Source organism: Thunnus maccoyii, chromosome 21 (genome assembly GCF_910596095.1).
Source record: "Thunnus maccoyii chromosome 21, fThuMac1.1, whole genome shotgun sequence".
NCBI lineage: Eukaryota > Metazoa > Chordata > Actinopteri > Scombriformes > Scombridae > Thunnus > Thunnus maccoyii.
In genome coordinates this window covers 26,846,806-26,869,223 of record NC_056553.1, presented here as the reverse complement: position 1 = coordinate 26,869,223, position 22,418 = coordinate 26,846,806, and the positions used below count along the sequence as shown (strand labels likewise).

Genomic DNA, 22,418 nt, shown 5'->3' with positions numbered 1-22,418 from the left:
TGAGTATGTGTCACTAGAAATTACTTAGTAAAAACTACTTGAACAAGTATGTTTCTTTAACTTAGAAAATGGAATAATTATCACTTAAAATTTTCGATGTAATCTGTTTCAACAATTATTTTAAGTTATATTAACTTATCGGGTTTTACAGTGTGAGATGAAGCTACAGTGTGCTAATATTTAACGTTATACGTGGCGGCATTTCTTTTCGGGGAAACTAATGTACTGCTAATAAACATTGTACATCATCTAGGTTTTGAACCATTACCAGCGGGGAGAAATATATATTTAATTCGGTTGTAATCTTTAACGTTACTCTTACCTGTTCAGCAGAAATCAGGCAACTTCGGCGTCAGTCTGCAAACATTTCTCTCTCAACAGGGATTTCCATCTGGGAAAGGCAACACCAATGTTTATCCTCATTTTATGCCGCTGCTTGTCCTGATTTTGTTTAGCTTCTTCGTTTTTTGTTTCTTTGACGACGACGATTTACGCTCCTGTGATTTTCCTAAATAATAAGTATGAAACGAAACGAAAACACAACAATTATTATTTTCACTAATTAAGACATACTAATGAATATTATATCAAATTTTTACCAAGTCTGTTCTGTTAGACGCCACCAAATACTACACACTGGACCTTTAATGCACACATATCAAGCGCCCTGCGGAGCAGTGTGATCCACATCTCAATATCTAAACATCAATATCATAAACATCAAAATACAGCAGCCAGCCTAACTTAGGCAATAGCCCACCATTAAACTTAATAACAAGCTAGTCTGACGTAAAACAGTAAAAATGGAGCAGCAGAGTCTTTGTGTCCAGGGGGAAGCAGAGGCTGGGCGAGGAGGAACCAGGGAGAAGTTGAGGCTTGCAGCTGCAATCTGAGGCAAAGACAGGAGCAGGAAGCTGAGCAAGGCAAGGCAGGGGAATTGGCAGAGTGAAGCAGGGCAGAGTGAGTCCACAGAGCTTGTGAGAACGGAGGTGAGCGGGTTCTAGGCAGAATGGGAGAGGGATGGAGGCAGGAGTCAGGCCAGGGAATGAGTGTAACTGAGTCTATGATCTGGTGGAGTGTTGAGGTAGGAACTGGGTATTTGAAGCACAGCAGGATGATCATGGTGACTGGTAGCTGGTGGCCTAACTCCACACATCTGACTCCACTCTTGCAATCAAGCATGCACGCACACACACGCACACACACAGCTAGGCAGAGGTAGAGGGCCTGACATCCTTACTCCTTATCTCTTGTTTCCTCCTGTCCTCCTCTCCTCTCTTCTCCTCCTTATTCTCTGAGGGGTTTCCACTCTGACAAAGAGTCTGAGTTTATTGGTGAACAGTACTCAAAGGTCAACCTGATGAACTTTTACTTCCTGTGTGTAGAAGTATAGATTTAGATCTATTTCAGGTTGTGTGTGCACGGCCCTGCATGAGTGTGACCTATTTACCCGCTTTTAAGCTTTCTCTCGCTGCCCAAACATATCTTACGCCAAACATGGGGCACCACCACTGGTCTCTCATTTACCACTGTCGGCCTATCAGTATCAAAATCAGTCTCCAGCTTCAACATAGACATAGGCTCCTCCCACCTCTCAGTAGTGTTATTTTTGGCAAACTTCCTGCAACATCATGGCTCTTCTTATGACATTCCAATTCCAACCAACAATGCCACCAAAAAGGCCAGATTTCCCATGAAGAATATAATCATCAGCAGGACATCAACTGATTTCTATGGTGACAAAACAACACAGTTTACATTAGAAGTCAGATGTTATTGTTTATTTATTTACTTTTAAGCATGTTTTGTCTTACCATAGTAGATTCCAAAGTATCTGTAATCCAAAGAAAAGAGAAAAGATTAAGTCCCTGCAGGATACTTAAACAATAAAACATTGTTTTCCACATAAAAGTTTTTACATTTAGTTCTGTTGAACGCTAACAGATCCAACAGCAATTGGACCCAAAAAACAAACTGACTCTAACAAAGTGGGACCTGACTAGATTTGCTCCAGTTGGTTTCACTTGTGGAGCTCTTGCTTCTATTAGTCAATCCAGTTCTGGACTAGATGTCACTGAAAACCTTCACTTTACAGCAGTTTCATGTTTCTGCCTGTAGAACAGTTTTCGTTTTTATTCATTTTTATTTAAACTCGAAAATCATTGAGGGCGAAGCCTTCATTTACAATGACGTCAAGCAAGAGAAAAGACAGTCAATTAAAACAAACATATAAATATAATTAATAAATAAAGTAACAACAAAATCAATTAAAACAGGTTAAAAGAAGTTAAAACGTTTGAGATTGTGGAATTAAAATGACCAAGAGTGAATGAATCAATGAATTAATTTTTATAGTGCTTTGTAGTGCTTTTGTAGTGTGTGTATTGGATGGTGCAAAGAAGCCAAAAGCAGCTCTTCCAAACTCTGTATTGACATGTGGGGCATGGAACATGAGCCAGTCTTTAGTCCTAGTGTAATGTTGTCCAGTGGACCAAACTAGCATGGAAGTAATATAAGAAGGCAGCTTTCTAATAAGGGCCTTGCAAATAAACAAATACATATGCAAATCCCACCTCTCAGAGAGAAAGGACCACCCAGACTTTTGTACAGGATGCAATGATAAATGTTATATAAGCATCACCAGTAATGAACCTGAGTGCAGAAGGGTAGACAGCATCAAACGGCTTAAAGTCGCAGCCAAAGCATGCCTGTACAAGATGTCACCATAGTCTTAAACTGATAAAAAATTGCCTCAACAAGAGTTTTCTACAATGTAACGAGAAGCAGGATTTATTCCTAAAGAAAAAGCCTATCTTTTACATTAATTTACTCACTAAATTTGATACATGATTTATTGAAGGATATCTTCTCATCAATCCAAATGTCAAGGTATTTGTGTACCATGACTCTTTTAATATTGGTGCCTCTTTTAGTGATGATGATGAGGTTATCCATATTAATATTTTTGGCTCTGGAGAAAAACATAAATTTGGTTTTGTCTGCATTTAAGACCAACTTAAGGATATTGAGCACATATGATGTGCATTTAGCAGCTGCAGTACCATTATCAGGCGTTGTGGGGTGTGGGTGTGTTTATTTTAAACCGCCATGAAACAATCAGAAAATAATGTTTTATTCCTCTCATTCACCAGCTTTCTCGTTACCACTGCTCGCTCTCCTCATCCACTCTCTAGCTTGCTGAACCACTGCTTCTCTCTCTCTTTCTCTCTCTCTCCTTTTTAAAAATGAGTCAGGAAGCCTTCAGCAAAATCTACTTTACTTTTAACATTATCAAACGTCCTAGTAATGTTTTAATCTTCCCTCATGGCAGGGTTACAGGTTGCGTTTCTCCAAGAGGTGATTCTAGTTCAACTTTCTCACTGCTAGCGCCCAGTGGCGCCCACCCCCACAGCCTAATGCACAATGCACAAACCATCTGCTTCAGGCTGGTTACCTGAAGCTGGTGCTGCGTGCACATTGAAATCATGATGGGAAAAAGAAGTCATTTTCTCTCAATGAAAAACATAGTCTCCTTGAAACTTATGACAATCTGCCAAAAATGAGCCAACGAGATGCAGCTGTGAAACAAGTGTTTGAAACAGCTCTTCTGTACTTTCAAACAGTCAATAAAATTCAGTAAATAGCAGAGCTGCCCATTTCATTACATTATATTCATGTAATAAATATACAAGTGTCAATTAGATGGTAATCTGCATGAGAAATTAAGAAAAAAAACAAAAATGGTTATAATAATTATCCACTTATAGTGATCAATGTGACTGGACAGACATGATCACTACAAGCGGTTTCCTCTGTAGTAGGAAGTAGTGACTGTCTCTAAAACGCAGTCCTCTTTAAGGAACAGGTACAGTACAGGTTCTACAAAGATGCAGCATGGAGTGCACATTAAACTGTTCTGGTTTCTCTCATGTCCTGTTGGCTCCTGAGACCTGTAATGCACTGAAATCAACCCAGAACTGTATCAGGGCATTTTTCAAGCATGACACAGATCTGAATCTCAACTTGAATCAGACTCTGGTTTGTTTTCCCCCTTGGTACAATTTATTTGGGCAGATGTGAATACAGAAATCGTAATAAGTTAATAACTCATCCACTGATTTGGACCACAGCAAACAAACTACAGCTGATGACTTGACCTTAATTCAGTTTAGGTCACATTCTTTAGGTTTTCTGGGGTTGGGTCTGCCTCAAGATTTACAGGATAGGTTCACTGAGCATGAATGCTCTTTCAGTACAGGCCTAGTACAACTTAACCAAGATCCTGACAGTAATTCACATGTACATTGTCATTGTTGTTTCACATGACACTAGCAAATGACACACCACTAACAGTTTTCTTAACATTCATTCATTACATTCAACATTCATAAAATGATGAGTTGAAAGAAAGAAGTCAATCCAACACTCCTAATGAGGCTCACAGAGGTTACAATATATTGAATGCACACCACCACTTCAATTCAGGTTGTATTATTCTGCCTTCCTCTCAGCTGCAAACAAGCACACATTAAGATTCACTTCACAGTGATTTTATCAGAATTAAAAAGTGTATTTACCTGTTCTCTTAATCTTCCATTTTAAGTGGACCTCCAACAGGATATAGAAGACAGCTTCCCAGCCAACAAAACCACCCATCACTTTTATCAGCCATTGGCCCAGAGTGCTATCAATCAACGTCAGTCCTGTGCATATGGCCGCCACTATGTAACAGCACACAAGAGCCTTTTCAAGACAAGCACAGTCTCTTGTGGAATTACTAAACATCTTTTATTAAGAGTGCTCTGGAGAAAGATACATTTAGGCCCTTACCAGCTAAAATCTTTATTGCCACTGCATTCAAAGCATGAGTCCAGTTGAACAGAAACCTCCTGTCAAAGAAAAGAGGGAAAATATTAAATTATCAGCTGTCATGGTTTTAACTGTTATCATTACCCACTTCTTGTACCTGACAAAACAGAGAAGAAACCCCAGATGAAAATGAGCCATCTCCATGACAACTGAGCAAACTCCATTGGCTATCCAGATAGCAAAATTGCTGATGCCCAGATCCGGCCCACACCCAACACTTTCATCCCACATACTGCATGGAATGATGGCACTTGGGTGGTCCGCACCTGTTTCCCAGATATGGGCCACAAGTAAGCCATAGCAATGCCATATGTCAACCAAGAACAAACCAGATAAACCAGAACCAGCCCACATCCACCAAGACCACTGCATCTTTACCAAAAAAGGCTCACATTTGATTTGGGATATATGGGCCATATTTGCTATTTTACATCTGGGCCATTTCAGGCTCACATCCATTTTGTCTGGGCCAGAAGAAGGCCAGAAGTGCCGCATCATTGCCTTAAGTGGCCCACTTCCATATGCTATCTGGGTAATGATATCCATCGGCTCAAGACTGTGAAATGCAGTTAAAACCTCCAGAAAAAGATGGTAAGAGACCTTTCGGTTAAGATTTCCTGACAAGCAGCCTCTTTTGATTGTGATTCTCTCAGTGCTTAGTCCCTTGTCGCCCACCAAACAGATAGTTTTGGCTTCTTTAACCTCGAAGCTGATCTTTCTTCAACCATGGCCACAATCTTTGTTTTAACCAAGTAGGCTGGTATGTCCAACTGATAGAGACGCCAAGTCAGCAGAAGTGTTGTTTTGGATTTCACTGATGAATCAACTATTTTGTCATTAGTTTTGGGGACTTGTTAAATCACACACACAGCAGGGTACTTACAATGTATGTTGTGGGCCACAGCGCAGCAGAGCCAATATGGGCTGGAGGAAAGACAGGATCATAACCAGGCAGCCTAAAACAGGATGGGCACCCTGAAAAAAGCACACAGCAACAAAGACATTCACTGACATACACCTGTCACACTGGGGAAGTGTTTACATTGTTCATACTTAATTTTTCCATTTTCCCTTTAACCAGATAAAAACTTATTTGAGGACAGCATTTCAGGTATATTTTAGGCAAAGTAAGGGTGATACTTTGATTAAAGTGTATTATTCGACAATCAATATGCCAATCAATATGTCAATATAAAAACTGCTCTGAGAATGTTGCCAAGTGGAACATTTTACTAATTTAGTAAAATGTATTCAGTGTTTTAATTTATTTGTCATTATTTTGTTGGTAGTTTTTTGAACTTTGGACAGAGCCAGGCTAGCTGTTTCCCACTGCTTTCAGTCTTTATGCTAAGCTAGGCTAACCACGTCCTGACTCCAGCTCTGTATTTAATACACAAACATGTGATTGATGTCCATCCTCTCATCTCACTATCAGGATCAAGGCGAATAAATGTACTTCCCAACATATTGAACTATTCCTTAACATTGCACTTGGTGGTGTTGTAATGGACTGCTTTACATTATAAAATAATGCAATAATGTAATTACCTAGCCAAAACATGATGTGCATTTTACATTACAGTATAATCCCATTAGTCCATTGAAAAATATGAAGGAAGTAATCCCATAAATTACCATCATGTTAGTATGAAATAAGGCTGTATACTTTGAATCTCATTTGCAGTCAAATTTTTACATAATTTTCATTGTAATGGCGATTCAAATAGTGGATATCATTTGATGTATTTCTTGTATATATTATATATTTTACAAATGTTTTCAAACTAAGGGGTCAATGATAGTCTGTCATTCAATGCCTGCTCTACATATCAAGCTGCTGTGTCTATCTTTAAGTTGACTGTATGCAAGTTATTCAGCTTCTGTCTAACAGTTAATTTATGTTGTTGTACTTTTGTCTGAGCCTGTGGGAAGACAAATCATAGCTATGTAGATTTCTGTCTCTTTAATTTGGTGATCTGACAAACCTTAGGGGACAGTGTTGTTTGGTTTCAATTCAGTGTGATAGTTATGCTACTGTGTCATTGTGGCATTTTGTGAAGAAATCTAGTTGAACCCTTGAACTTGTTTCTATCTTAGGGTTGTTTACTGACCTCTGGGATTAGCTACAGATATCTTCAACTTAAGCCTATTGCCTTAGAAACTGTGTGGATCATGAGGAACCTGGAGGAGCTACATTGGAAGGACATTATTGACCAACCATGAGTTCTCTGTAAGATCATCGTATGACCATACTTGTTCGTAAGAAGACATAACAGTTTGTGGATTTGTCCTTTTAGGGACCTGACTGTTTTTAACCTTGCTTCTGGAGAGGTATAAAGCTGTCTGGTTTGTGTTCAATCTTTAGAGAAAGGGCTGACTTTGGAGAAAGGGCCAGCTGAACAACATGCTTTCTCTCTAAAAATACAAGATAATTGTATTTCTGTATTTGGCTTGAATGTGTGCTATGGAGCTGTCAACAAATATACATACATTACATTTGTATAATTGTTATTGATTATGTAATGTATTTTACAGTGTCTACAACTGCTTCAACAATTAGCAATGTTTAATGCTTTCTTTATGACTCTGTGTGTTTTTTGAGCAACGATGCAAAAATTTCCATAACATCATTCAAATCAGTTTGTAGCCCAGAGCGAGAACTGGCCATTAACAGACATATTTTTTATGAAATATCAACATAAGTCTGTTGTAACAAAGCATCTCAACTCTATCATTGTTATCAAATGGCATACACAGTACTTATAATACAGTGCAAAATGACACAGAGAAGCAGACTGCTTCAAAAGAAAAAGCCTCAACAACACATCCAGGAGGCTTCAGTCCATATGATGATAGATGGAAAATGTTCATAAAATGCTAATGTACTGACCCCAGACCAGTCCTTTGCATATATGAAGGAGAGGATGAAGGCAATGGCTGTGGCTGCTACCGTCAAACTCATCACTGCAACATGGACCTAGAGAAGCACAAACAAGACAGCATTCTCAGATATATGTTCTCTAGAAAAAACACACCCTAGACCTTTCTGATATAGATCTTCTCATTTGACTTGGCTTTAATCGGAAATGAGTGTATTTTTCTATAATTGTGATTTGTTTTTTTATTTATTTCCTGTTTTGGTTGTGTCCAACCATGGTGAAAATCAGGTTGAAGGCACTACTTCCTACGGAGATACTAATTTAGACACACCTACAATGTATCTAAAATGTTTCAGTTATTAATATTCTCAGTAATCACTTCAAAGACATCCCCTCAGCTTAAATAAAAAATCATGACATAATGTAGTTTTTATCAATAAAAATCTCAATTATCCTTTAAACTGTCCAATAATGTATGAGACATTATTGGATGGTTTAATTTGTTGGTCTCTACCATAATTCACAATATACAGATAATAGATTATCTTGTTCCCCACAATTGCAGAAATATATAACACACGTTTCCAAGTGTGGGGTTTCTTTCTGAATATATAGTATCCTCATATGTTGCTGATTTTAACTTTTGTATTTTCATGGTTTCCAAATGTTTTTTGTTCGTACATCTCTGAAATCTGATCAAATGTGGGATATAGAGTATAAAAAAGTAATTCCTCTGTAAAATATTGTTGTATCTGTGAAGTCTCACCAGAAACCATACATCTTTGCCCCACAGGTTCTGTCCCTTGGCCATTTCTTTCAGATATCTGGCTACCATCATTCCCAGTGATCCCGTGGTCATCCAGGCTATCAGCATCAGTGATCCTGAAATACAATCAAATGTTTGAATGCCTCCCTCTTCTCAGATCAGACTGTATGGTTTTATGACTCAATATGCATGTTACCCATGGACAGATTATATGACAGTGAGCTAATGGTTATGGTTACTGGCTTTTCTATTATTTTGGCCTTTCAGACAAACATGAACCAAAAATGAGACTAAAGCTGTGCCTGAAATGACTAGTTATGTACTACATAGTGCACTATATTTACCCTCTGCCATTTTGTTTTAATTCTAAATATGAACTTTGTGCTCAATAGAGTTAGTGCCCTCACAAATTTCCCCTCTGGAACAAAAAAATAGTCAATGCAATGTGTTAGTGTGTCTGTTACAGTGATGACATGAAATAGTGATAATGATTCATATGAGTCCAAAATTTAAATGTATTTCTGCGTATAAGGAGTACTAAATGATTGAAGACAGCCGTTAGGCCCTATCTTAACGATATAAGCGCATGGTCTACAGTGAATGGCGCATGGTGTGTCCAAATCCACTTTTGCTAATTTCATCACGGAAAGAATGGTTGGAGCACCAGGCGCATGGTTCTAAAGGGTTGTCTTTAGTCTCCTAATTAATCATGGGTGTGTTTTGGGCGTAACATGCAATAAACCAATCAGAGTGTCATCTCCCATTCCCTTTAAAAGCCAAGTGCACTTGCACCTTGGCGGATTGCTCTTATAATGGTGCATTTGCCAAGTAGTAAGAAGGAGCGATTCTCTGCAGAGGAAACGGATCTGCTCATGCACGAAGTGAAAGTGCATGATCCTTTACAAGCACACTGGCCCCTGCTGCTCCTGGACCTTCCCATGGCCCCAGACAACTAGTTTAAGATCCTGTTCATTAATTTGTTGCAAATTTCTCTTCATTTGTTTTTTGAAAAGGTTTATTTTTTAATTACAGATTTGGTTCTCTTAAAAATTGTTTTCAGTCATGGAGTAACAGATAAAATCAGCGGGATTTTAATTGCTTAAAATATAGAAACCTGATCACTTTAATCACAGAATATTTGTTAAATATTGTTCAAAAATTAAATCATTAATTTTAATCATGTAAAAAATCATCATACACAGCTGTCAGGACTTGATCAGCCCTCCAAGGTGCTGATCCTGCTGCAGCAGCTAGGAGCTGTCCATAGTTCTTTCCATCTTTAGTTCAATCATTGTTTTCCCCTCATTTATTTCCCCAAGTGTTCCTCATGTCTTCATGTATTGATGTTACAGGAAAGTAGATCTGTGTCTAATCTGTTGTCAATATCTGTTTGCTGGGTCTTGACAGACACCTATGTATTGCCATGATTTGGTCAAATAATTAGACAATTTCATTCGTCATTACTGCGATTAGCTAATTCTGATAAATACTATGACTAATGTAATGTACACAATAATAATCTCTCACATTGTAATCATTTTATTTGTAATCTTTTGCATGTTTGTGTGCTGCTGCGCATCCGTGTGTGTGTAACAAGCAGTGTGTATGCATGTTGTGTACCAGCCTATGTAGTCGCATATTAATATCTTCATAATGCACTTTTAACATACAGTGAAACACTGAGCCATTGACTTCAGACCAGGTTTTTGTTGGTCAATCGTGCAATCACTTTCCGCTGTCTCAAGATAGCAATGCTCAAACAATACATCTGACCACACCTCAAGACCAGCACGTCCATTAAATGCTGGTGGGTTACATTACAGACCACTGCTTTGAAAGCTGATAACACATTGTGTTCACAATAGTTCAGAGTTCAGCATTATATAGCATGAATGCCCTTGCTTGGTAAAACTATATGGCTTTGGAAAGTTGAGAGGACAATACGTCTCCATAATACATTATCCCTTAAGACAAAGGACAATATTTCACCCATCTACATCCATCCACAAGCCTGTGCATACACAGCCACCCAAATTAAGTGGTCTAATAAAGGTAGTTATTGACTCACACCCCGACTACACCAGATGTGTTTCAATTCCATTTTTTGTCACTTGACTCAGGTCAGACAGAATGGATACACTAGTTTTAGTCAACATAAAAGTTCATTTAAAAAAAGAAAAAAGAAAACAGTTCATCCTCAGGGAAGCATACTGTGCTCAGTAATTTCATCACAATGTCCCCATAGATTGAAGTGTTTAAGGAAAGTTAAGGGGTCACCAAAATCACTGATTAGTATTGTGGATTATATCCTGCTCCGGACTGGTGTTGGATAAACCAAGTGACATTATTATTCTTACGTTCTGATGCTGCAGTAACAGGACAAAAACAATTGTGTGTTTCCAGATTGTGCTAGTGTACTAATCATTCTGGGTGGGATCTTACCATGTGCTTTGATGATATTAGGCCATCCACCTATTCTTACAAGCTGAGGTCTGGAAATATCTACCTTGTCAGAGCTGATGAAAGCATCTGCATGGAACTGGATTTGTCCTGTAGGATAAACGCATAAAACAGACAGCTGAATGCTCTACTTCCTGTTCATTATAGACTTCAGAGTGATGCTAGCACCTCAACTTACTTTTCATTTAGAAACAACTGCTGCTCATCTTGTTAAAGCTGAAACATGACTTTCTACATGGTAATTGAAATTATATTAACACTACATCAAAGATGGTGAAGTTTCGGTCAGTCATTGCAGAACTTGGAAAATACTCCAGTTAGTTAAGTGTAATAGTTTATGTATCAGTTATGATAACATTGCACTTAAAGGTTATAGGTGGAATCTGGGAACATGGTGACATCATGCACCCTTTAGCATCTGTATGAGACCCACTGGGCTTTCAACTAACCCCAACGTAAACCCATTCGCATCATTATTAGACAGAGCAACTGCTCCAGCCATCCATTAACTCCAATATTAACCTTCTTGTGGGTCTGTAAGATGCTGTGAGCATCAGTCAGTGGGTGGACCAGAGGACATGCTGCCTGGAAGTATTTTAGTCACTGTCACCATGTTAATGTTTTCTTTTAAAGACATCATCAATATTTCTCAACACAAAAACACAAAAGTGTCCTTGATAACTCAACAATACAACAGGTTAATGTTATAGCCATCAGTTTTAATTATTTCTCCTTCAATTCTGTGAAATAATTCTGTGGTTTTTTTTTTTGTCAGTATTGGATAGCGGGAGGCTCTACACTAGCCATAATCCTCAGCCACTGTTGCTATGGAGATGATGATACTCTAGGACACGAATGGATCCAGAGAACCTCAGAGTGTTTCACGTTACAAAACCCTACACTGTAATCACATAATTTATTACTAAATGATTCAGTATCTGAAAGTGAACTGATTTAAAGTGCTGGAGGCTTTGTTAGGTTTCCTAGTTTCTTCTTGGGTGTATTATAAATGCATTGTTACATCCATGCTCCACTTGTGTCAATATTGGATGCGATGAGTCTACCATGAATCCTCCATTCAATGGAAAGAAATTGCATAAAAAGTGTACATTGTTATGGATTTAATGTGCAATTCTCTAACCCAGGTTGTAGAGGTTGCAAAACAAGCCCGTTCAATGGAGCCCATCTGAAAGCACTGTTATTCCACTGATCTTCTATGCACTGAAATCCAGAATTTGAAGCTTTATGATTGGCTGACCATAGGACCCGCCCAGAAGTATTTTTCTTACTGGCAATTCCCATTTTAAGATTTTCTTTTAACTAGTGCAGTACCTGTTCAAAATGTGCATGTTTAGAACAGACGGATTTCTTATTATTTTTCAAGAACTGCATCCATCAATTAAAACAATAAGGATTTAATAAATTAAATGATGTAAATCCAGAGACTAAACTGAGGTTGAACCATAGAAGCAACCACATATATATGTATCAATTGACAATTGTATTAATTAAAATGACAAGGAATTAATATATTAAATGGTTTAAATCCAGATAGAAACTTCACCAGTGAGACTAAACTGAGGTTGAACTGTAGAAGTAGCTAAAAGCCTTCCATTGGTTGATTCTGCTGCCAATCAAACGTGTCTGCACTCCTCCAGGCTATTTTTACTGCCTCTGTCTCTGTTTTTTTCCTTTGTATATTCGTTCTTCACTCTCAGGCAGTTTAACTGAGCAGGGCATGTGCCTTTGTTTCACTCGGCAAGTCAGAGCCCAGAAGCCCTGCCAGTCTGTAATGTGACAGTGTTTATATCAAACAGCCCTCGCTACACTCAGACATGGAGCTGAGAGGCTTGCTGTTTGCTTGTTTATCCAAAGTTTATTAATATTAAATGTGTTGCGTGTCCAAATTGCACCAATGGAGCATCTGTCTCCAAAGTAAATCACCTGTTCAGTGTTTGATGGTTGTTTATTAGTGCTTTAGAATGTAAGTGCCATGAAACAATCAGAAAATAATGTTATTGTTCTGTCATTCATGGACTTTCTCTCTCTCAGAGAAAGCTTTCCAGCGCTGGCTCTCTGTCGTTTGCTCATGCTCTCAGTTCACTCACCCTCTCTCTCACTTTTTCTGTTGTCTATTTTAAAATGAGTCAGGAAACCCACAACAAACCCTAACTTTTAATGTTACTAGATGAGGAGAGATGTCATCCCCTCCTCTCTCTCATGGCAGGGTTGTACAGCTCTGACCATGGCATGCAGTATCACTACAGTCAATCAAACCACCAACATAATGTGACAGCCTGTACTGACAAGACTCAACTGAGCTTTTATTATGAAAGCCAGGAGCCACTCATGGGAGGGGGGCTTCCAGGGGAGACTGATTTGCATTGTTTCAACACCGCAAGGGCCAAAAGTGTCACAGAAAGTCTAAATGGAGATGCTAAATGACTCAGCAAATCCAATAGCTAATAGGAAAAGGAAAAGCAGTGGGAAAATGGAAATACAAATGGGAAAGGAATTGCCCTTTTAAATGTCTGATTAAAAGCTGTATTCTTAATTCTGTTTTCGAATTCAGTTCTTTATTTCTCTTTTTAAAACTATTTTCAAATTGATTTTGAAATTCCATTTTTTATTTAGGAATTTATTAATGTATTTTTAAATGATGTACTTATCGACTATTTTAAAAGTTTTTTGTGAAAGGACCCTTGTGGTCCTCCATAGTTTTGCAGCCTTTAGTGATTTGACTTTCACCATCTTGGATTTGACTGTCGCTATCGTTGATGTTTGGAGCCAGAAGAGTCGCTATCGTTGATGTTTGGAGCCAGAAGAGTGACCATATTTTGACGAGGGTGGAGCTGACCCTTGCGCTAACTTGGTTACCACAGTGCATCTACAGTCCATGGTTAACTGTGATAATGTTAATGCTAATGCTAATTTTCGCTAGCAAAAAACAGGCCTAAAACCATTAAAATTAAATGTACTTATCAGAAAAATAGAACAGCCAATTCCTTAGAGGTTCTTTTAGTACAACCAAATGCTGAACAGACTTTTTTTAGTTGACAAATGTTACAATTAACTTTCATGAACTGAAAACACGCTGTGAAATAGTGGCAGCTAGGGGTGTGCCCAAATACAAATACATTATTCGGCACAAATAGTGGGTTTTTTATAAGCATTTTGTACAAATATTTTAAAAATTATTTGTTTTGGCGGAGAAAGAAAAAACATCTTAAATACCAGTGCACACGTTGGTTACATCACTATCTCAGTCATTGTCCTCTGCTCTGCTGTTACATCTATCAACAGGTTTCAACGATGGGAGTCACATCCACCTGCTACATGATGCACATTTCCTAATTTGGACATCACTCCCGGCATTGGGGGTGTTCCTCAGAGATAAAACTGAGCTACTGACACCATGAAAGTGCTCTCAAGGGACTCTCCATAACCTGCTGTTCGCTTTCTCCTTTCAACAAAATTAGGTTGTAAAAAATAGGCAATAAATGGAAAGTGCAAAGCAAGAATCGCCTTTGAAGTTTGTCTTTACACGTTACATGCTGTGCTGTCTCTGTCTTATGGGTGTATAAATAAGTAGAGGTCTGTCTGCATATTTGTGATGCACTTGGTTTTAGTTCAGTAGTCAGCGCAGTCATCTATGATCTGGGAGACTGGAGTTTGAGAACTGGTGTGGGGACCTCCTTTGTAGTTTGATAGTTTTTTCATAAACACTTATTTTAACACTTTAATATCCTAAAATTAAAAGCATAATAAAAACAAAAACTGTATTTTGACACCTATTTAAACTTTTATTTGAATACAAATACAAATATAAATAATTTTGCTGCCTCAAAAAATATAGATACCAACACAAATACTGGGCTCTCTGCACATCCCAAGTGGCAGCTACACCTATATTCAATGAATCTAGGATTATGCCATGGTTACATTACATTGTCAACGTTGTCGCGGTGGAAGTGACTTGTCAATCACAAGGTAGCCACGCCCTAAAGCATACCCCTTTTATCATCTATTTTACTCCAAATGGGATCATAATTTACAAAATGAACATCGTGCTGTATTGAAGAAGACTTGAAAGTAGCGATCACGACCATAAACTCATTAGAAAACTGTTTACTGAGGTAATAAATCAAATGAGAAGTAGGGTCATTTTCTCATAGACTTCCATACAATCAGATTTCTTTTTGCAACCAGTGGAGTCGCTTACTGCTGGCCATTGGAAAGAATGCAGGTTTAAGGCACTTTCGTATTGGCTTCCCTTTTCAGACCTGGAACTATCCGCTTGATTACTACAGGCTTGGAGGAAGGCCTGAAATGCTTGGGTTAAGGTTAGATTATGTTCAAATTAAATTGAATTGAACCATGGAGGCTGAATGCAACGGACAACTCAAAATCCAGTTTGATGGAAAATGTCAAAGTGACAAGTGCAGGGATTAAATGAGGGATGTAAAATGTAAAGTCCAGTTTAATAACCCTGTCTTCATTCCGTTTATATGGCCATGGTACAAGATTCGATGCACGCATACACACACACACACAGACACACACCACACAACGGAGTGCTTTATAGGATGACGTGGCTTGATATTAATTGAGGAAGACTCTGTGTTTTAAGAAAATGATGTCATATTAAATATCCTTAAATAAACCCCTATGAGTTTACATTGGAGTTAGTCAAAAGCTTGGCGTATCTCATACAGACGCTATAAGGTGCCTTGTGTGTTGGTATCAGATGGCGAGGGGTGTGACAAAGCGTTGGTCTTTGACGCCCTGGGAATGAGAACCAGTTGGAAGGGTCAAGGAACATGAGCAGACAATCAGGCAGGATGTAAACAAACCAATAGTTTGACCAGATTATCTAAACCACTCTTTTGGAGGTCAAACTCAAGGATGTAATTTCAAAAAAGTTCTTGCACATCATAAAGGCCTAGTAACAGGTGCATAGGATCAAAACTCTTGACTTGAGAATAAAACCAAAGAACCCTGCACACTTACTGTCTCTTGAGCTCACGTTATTAACACAATGGTCTTCATCAGGCAATATTCTGATTTGTTTGGTTTAATGATTTTAGGTACTAATCCTGAAAGACAATCTCTACACAGCTCTTATTTATTAATCTCCATTCAAATTCAGGCTAATATGGACAATTTTAAACTTAAAAGTGAAAATACTGTATCTGTGTTCCGCTCATTCTAGTAGTTAGTAACATCTTTATCCCTGATCACAGATTAATAGCTTCCCTCTCCACCATTACACAATGTATTTACCGTTGCTGCTGGGTCCATGGGCAAACATGAGATAGTAGGTCCTGTTAAAGCCAGTGGTCCTCTGAGTAGAAATAGGATTCATTGATGTGAAGGAACAGCTGATCACCATTCCCTGCACTGATGCGGTTACATCAGAAACATTCCCCTAATGGACAGTTAGAAATAATTTCAACATGAAGCAGAATCCACAGTTACATCACTCAGCAGTTCACTCATTGTAAAAGCAGTGACAGAGCATAAGTAGTTCATGCTCTGGCTCACAAAATACTATTATAAGATACAGTGCCAATAGCTTAGATATAAGTCAGTGGCATAAGAGAAATTTCAGTACCAGAGGAAGAACTTGTGGAGCCTTTTCTCCAGTTGAAAAGGCATGCTTCAACCACACCAGACCATTACTGCCTATTCCACAAATGTAAATGTCATCATTTCCCTGAGGACAGACAGATGTAATAATATAAAAAGTCATGTCATGGTAATTTCTGCTTGAGCAAGATTGTGATATTGCTCAAAATCATTCTAAATCATTTTTGCCTCATATTGATACTACAAGAAAATACAATTAGTCAAAATAATATTGATATGAAAATCCACAGAAACTTAATTGAAATCAGCTCTTTCATTTTTGAGATAATGTGGTCTGGATGTGAACTGAAAACTGAAACACTGACCAATTTACAGTAAATCCTCCAGGTACACACAAACATACATTAAATAAAGCATTTGTCTTCACATTACCATCTTCTGATCATCTGAGAATCCAAAAGAGATGTATCCATCAGAAGGACCTGTTATCTCATAGCGGACAGCTGCATCACTTGGAGACATGCTGGCTGACATGAAATAACAGTCAGCACTGATTGCAGGGTCACAGTTTGAAGGCTGACTGAGGCACACCTTGGTGACACCACAGCTCGCATTGGAGATATTCTATACAGGAAAAAGAAAATGGTTTACACTGATATCACTAATATCAAGAAATCCTACCAGTGGCTGGAAAAGGCTGGACTGAAAGACAGCACAGAAGCACTAATCATGGCAGCACAAGAACAGACACTTAGTACACTTAGGCGGGGATCTACCACACCAGACAGGACTCCAGGTGCAGGCTGTGCAAAGATGCTCCTGAGACATTTAGGCACATAATAGCAGGGTGTAAGATGCAGGCAGGAACAGCGTACATGGAACGCCATAACCAAGTAGCTGGCATAGTGTATAGGAACATCTGCACTGAGTATGGGTTGGAGGTCCCAAGGTCACAATGGAAGACACCTCCTAAGGTGGTTGAGAATGACCAAGCCAAGATTCTGTGGGACCTCCAGATCCAGACTGACAAGCTGGCGATGGCTAACCAACAGGACATCGTGTTTATCCACAAACAACAGAAGAAGGCAGTGGTGATAGACGTAGCAATCCCAAGCGACAGCAACATCAAGAAGGAACACGAGAAGATAAAAAATACCAAGGGCTGAAAGAGGAGCTAGAAAAGATGGGAGTAATGGCAACAGTGGTGCCAGTGGTAATTGGAGCACTGGGGGCTGTGACCCACAAACTGGGAGAGTGGCTCCAGCAGATTCCGGGTACAACATCTGAGGTCTCTGTCCAGAAGAGCGCAGTCCTAGGAACACCTAAGATACTGCACAGAACCCTCAAACTCCCAGGCCTCTGGTAGAGGACCCGAGCTTGAGGAAGACACACCACCACGCCCCCATGGGAGGGGGGTGAGAGGGAGATTTTTATATATATATATGTGTGTGTGTGTGTATGTATATATATCTTCTTCTCAACTTTCACTACATCCAATCAAATTGTTTTTTTCACCTTAACTTCTTCTGCCTTCTTTCTACCCTGTGAAGATTGTGGTGAATAATTTTTAATGCTGTATTTGGTTTTTGGGTCACTCAGCCTACCATTTGGTTTGGCAGATATACTTAATTTCTAATCATAATTAATACTGTAGTGACCCTGTAACTTTGTGCCTCACGGACAATGCTCTGTCCTGTCTTCTGCTGCTTAGCCTGGAGGGCAGACGTAGTTATGGAGCTTTAGTGGGGGCTCTACAGAAGCAAATTGGATGGTGTTTAAAGGCTGAGCTCCTGCGTAATGAACTGAGTAATCAGCGCAACAAACCTGGGGAGCCACTGCAGGTGTTGGCCAACAACATAGAGAGCCAGACGCGGCAGGCATTTGCACACATGCCCCCTGGGGTACAGAGCAAGTCGGCATGGGACCAGTTCGTCAGAGCTCTCTGCCCCACTGAACTGCATGTACAGCGGCAGCTGCATCCACAGTCTTTGCAGTTGGCCTTAGAAATGGCTGTGGAGAGGAAGAATGTGCGGAGTGTGACTGCTGGGAACTGTCAAAGGGAGAGCCCACCTGCTGTGAGGGCTGCAGTAGGGAGCTCCTCGGAAGAAGAGAGGTCGGCATGGGTGGCTGAAGTGACTGAACTGATAAGGGCTGTGTCGCTACAGACAGCACACAGGCCACGCCCAAGCCCCAAGGTCTGCTGGGAATCTGGTCAGCCGGGGCATTTGGTCAGGGAATGCCCCAACCCCAATCCCAACTCCAACTTCAACCCTGTCTTCTCAAGCCTCAATATTGACAGGAGGAGCCCAACAGCACAGCCGGGGGAGCCAGGCTCCACTTCGCCCAGAAGAAGATGACAACACATGCATGGGGCTTTTTGTCGTGGTAGGACTGTGCATGGTCACAGGAGAGTTGGCACCTTTTAAAGGCAAATGCATGTTGAGTGTGACTGCAGAGGGGGTTCACAGACCATAGAGGAGAAGGTGTGGGCTGTCGCAGACTGGCCCACCCCCACCAATGAGAAGCAGCTGAAGAGCGTCTTATGCCTGGCCTCATACTACAGGAGGTTTGTGCAGGCTCTCTCCTGCACTGCTGAACCCCTGTTTCAGCTGCTTTGAGACCCACTGACATTGCTCAGTCGAGCAATGTCAGTGGGTGTCTAGCACCCTTCAGCACACCCTGAGCAAGGCCCCATTGCTCGTCAGGGCCAGTCTATCATCTTCCACCTCTCTGCCAATCACGAGAATGCATGGTAGGTCAGTTGGTGTGGTTGATGGAGAAGAGGGGCGGGTGGGGGGATGGCCCGCTGGGTACTTAAGCTCTGTCTATGTGTTACTGGAGCTGTTGAGTTTGAGTGTTGTTGCTGTGAGACATTGCTTGAGTGGTTTGATGAACCAGTTAATTTGAAAACTTTACTCTTGTCTCTGACTTATAAGTGAAACATTACAATACTTACAGCAGGTGGTGCAGGTTGATTTATTGTGGTTGCCTTTATTTGTGGTTCGGTAGTGAGACTGGCAGATCCACCAGTGCTGACATTAGTGAAGGTCAGGGCTGGACTTGTAACATCAACCCAGAATGTCCTGAAATTCTGCACGAAGGATGCACTGTGGCGACACCAAAAACATGAATTAAGGGCGAAAGGCATGTGGACCATGCAAAGTAATGGCTCAAATTGCTGCCCCAGTCGAGCATGGCATTGCTAATAGAATAGAATGGAATGGAATAGAATAGTTGAACTAAACCTTACTGGAATTTAATGGGTTTTGTGTCTCTTAATGCTTCTGATCTCCATGCCACCTGAATGGAGGTCTTAGCAGAAACTGAATTGTGGGATACAGCTGAGTTCTGGACACACACACACACACCAAACATGAAACATCAAACAAAGACATCAAACAAAGGAACAAAGGAAGGAGTTAAAGGTGTTGTACACATGATTATTTTTTACCACTTTCCTGTTGCTGTGTTATGTGCGTGTTGTTCTTTATGTTGTACATTATTTCAATACAATAAAAGAATATTTCTGGCTTGAACAACTAAGTTTACTTTTTCAGAGGTTAGGGATCCAGGATATGTATAGAATTTATGCTTCAAATATTTTGTATTTAATTTCAAAATGTGATAATTTTTTGCTTCCAGAGACCCACCCTTTCTCACTCTGAATATACCATGCACAGATTCACATGACAAATTGACATGTCTAACAGCTGGGGTAAGGAGAATTTTGGAAAGCAGAAAAATAGCCATTATTACTTTTTCCATATACTGAATGTACACATTCTACACACACATACTGTAATATAATGCATGCTATGGTTTGATATGGTATGGTTTATCGTGTTGCCTGCTATAGGCCTGAATATTGTCCACATTAAAGTCTGCTGTATGGGAGTAAACTCACAGGTCTCTGACTGCAGGTGAGGAGCTGAGCAGCAGCTGCTGTCTGGGTGAAGTAGCCCACAGGAGACTGCTGCCCCACCTGTCTTGCCTGTAACAGGAAACCAAAGAATGGTTTGGAGCTTGGAGCCTGAAGCTGAACTGGGAGGAAGAAAACAAACATTCTAGATTAATGTTCACAGCCCAGAAAGCCCTACTGACAAGGAATTCAGACATTACTGGGTACCCACATTAGCATAACAGTTATCATAAACCACATGCTTATTCATTTCAGAGTACTGTTAAAATCCACACACAGAAACTCCAAAGTTAAGATAAAACTTTTAATTATGGCTCCACCTAATGATTTTCAGAATCAATCAGAGTAATACAGCAACTGTAATCTGACATAGTGAACAAATCTTTGCAAGTTTGTGACTACCATAAGGATAGTAAAAAATGAATACAAACCACTGGCTGTCTATAACATAAAAGAATATGCTCAACAATTTTATCCAGTAAAAGCAAAGTGGGTATTGTGACTGGGAAGAGATATTGCTGTTGTGTTTTTAAGTATTTTTTTAGTGCTGTGAGCACCACAAACTAAATTTCTTTGTTTTCCTTGTTTTGGGGTGGAGTGGGGAGAGAGATATCACTAGAGGGTTTAGAGAAAACATGTTATTGAGTAATTTTGAACCTATACCCTTGAAGAGAAGCCATTTGTTTGTAAAGGGACATTTGCCCCTTTGTGCTTTCATGATGCTGTTCCTTACCTGTGATCTCCTCTCCAAGCCTGTAGCTGTTGCGGTCCGTCATGATGGTGAAGGGTGCTGGGCCTGTCTGCGGGCTCAGCCCATTGTGGTAGGGTCGCAGGTCGGCACAGCTCTCTGTAACTAGACCTGAGCTGTAGCAATGAACCACCGGAGCAAAACACAGCAGCAGCAACACAACATGGTCCATTGCAGTAAAGTTAGTTTCCACTCTACTCACAAGTACAGCTGGTGAAAAACAGAAACAAAGAGTGAGCTCAGATATGTGTGTGTGTGTGTGTGTAGAAAGAATGCCTGGGAGCAGGGAGGAAGGGAGGAGGGATGTATGGAGCACTGGGAGGAGGCCACAGGTAGACAGCATACCTTTCAGTTACACAAATAGGAGAGGCGGGGACTGGTTGGAAGGTGGAACATCTTTGTGTGTGTGTATGTGTGTGTGTGTGTGTGTGTGTGTGTGTGTGCCCTCAGAGCAGCAAGACTGGTATGAGTTGTTGCTGTTGCCAGACAACAGCCTCTCCTGCTTCCAAGAGTAGTGAAGTTTATTCCAAGTGAGACAATGACAAAACAAAGTCACATTTGTGCCTTGAGATGACTTCTAGTGCCTTGAGATGACTTCTGTTGTGATATGGCGCTATATAAATAAAGATTGATTGATTGATTGATTGATTTAAAGAGCAGATATTTTATCCATAGTGTAGTTATATAATAATTTGTTTTCCATAGGATTGCTATATCACTATGGGGTTTTTTGTAATTAAAGTTTTTACTTGCACATACTTAAAAAGACAATATTATCAGTTTCAGTTACAACATATTCAAAGGCCTTTGACAAACATGCATATTTGGAGCGAACATTTGGCAATTACAGCAATGTAATCAGATCATCACCATGTCCCAGCAACTCTGTGAGCAAGGAGGCGGTCTCATGACCTCTTAAAGTTGTCATTTTCATTGTTAATTTTGGCTAACGTGTTCATATGATAGAGGGGCACATGAGGTGAGCAGCCCTGGGGATAAAGCGGTGGTAAAAGTTCACCATGGCGAGGAACTCCTGCAGGTCCTTGACTGTGAGTGGGTGCAGGAAGTTCATGATGGCTTCCACCTTTGAAGGGAGGCGGACTGCACTGTCTTTGGTGACATGGTGTCCGAGGAAGTCAATGGTGGCCCGAACTGGCACTTGACTGGGTGGGCGATCAGCCCGTGCTG

At 40.0% G+C, this 22,418-nt stretch overlaps 1 protein-coding gene across 1 annotated transcript; it reads right to left on the bottom strand.

Annotated features, from left to right (window-relative positions):
• Positions 1-1,434: 1,434 nt before the first annotated feature.
• zgc:163022 (putative ferric-chelate reductase 1) lies at positions 1,435-21,402 on the bottom strand. Its single transcript, XM_042400202.1, has 13 exons — positions 21,216-21,402; positions 20,468-20,604; positions 16,996-17,187; positions 16,589-16,690; positions 16,258-16,402; positions 10,957-11,064; positions 8,515-8,630; positions 7,760-7,846; positions 5,753-5,844; positions 4,831-4,889; positions 4,578-4,721; positions 1,815-1,834; positions 1,435-1,731 (listed from the first exon to the last, which is right to left on the bottom strand). Exons 1-13 carry the CDS (start codon positions 21,400-21,402, stop codon positions 1,642-1,644), a joined length of 1,479 nt encoding a protein of 492 aa, XP_042256136.1. The 3' UTR covers positions 1,435-1,641.
• Positions 21,403-22,418: the final 1,016 nt, after the last annotated feature.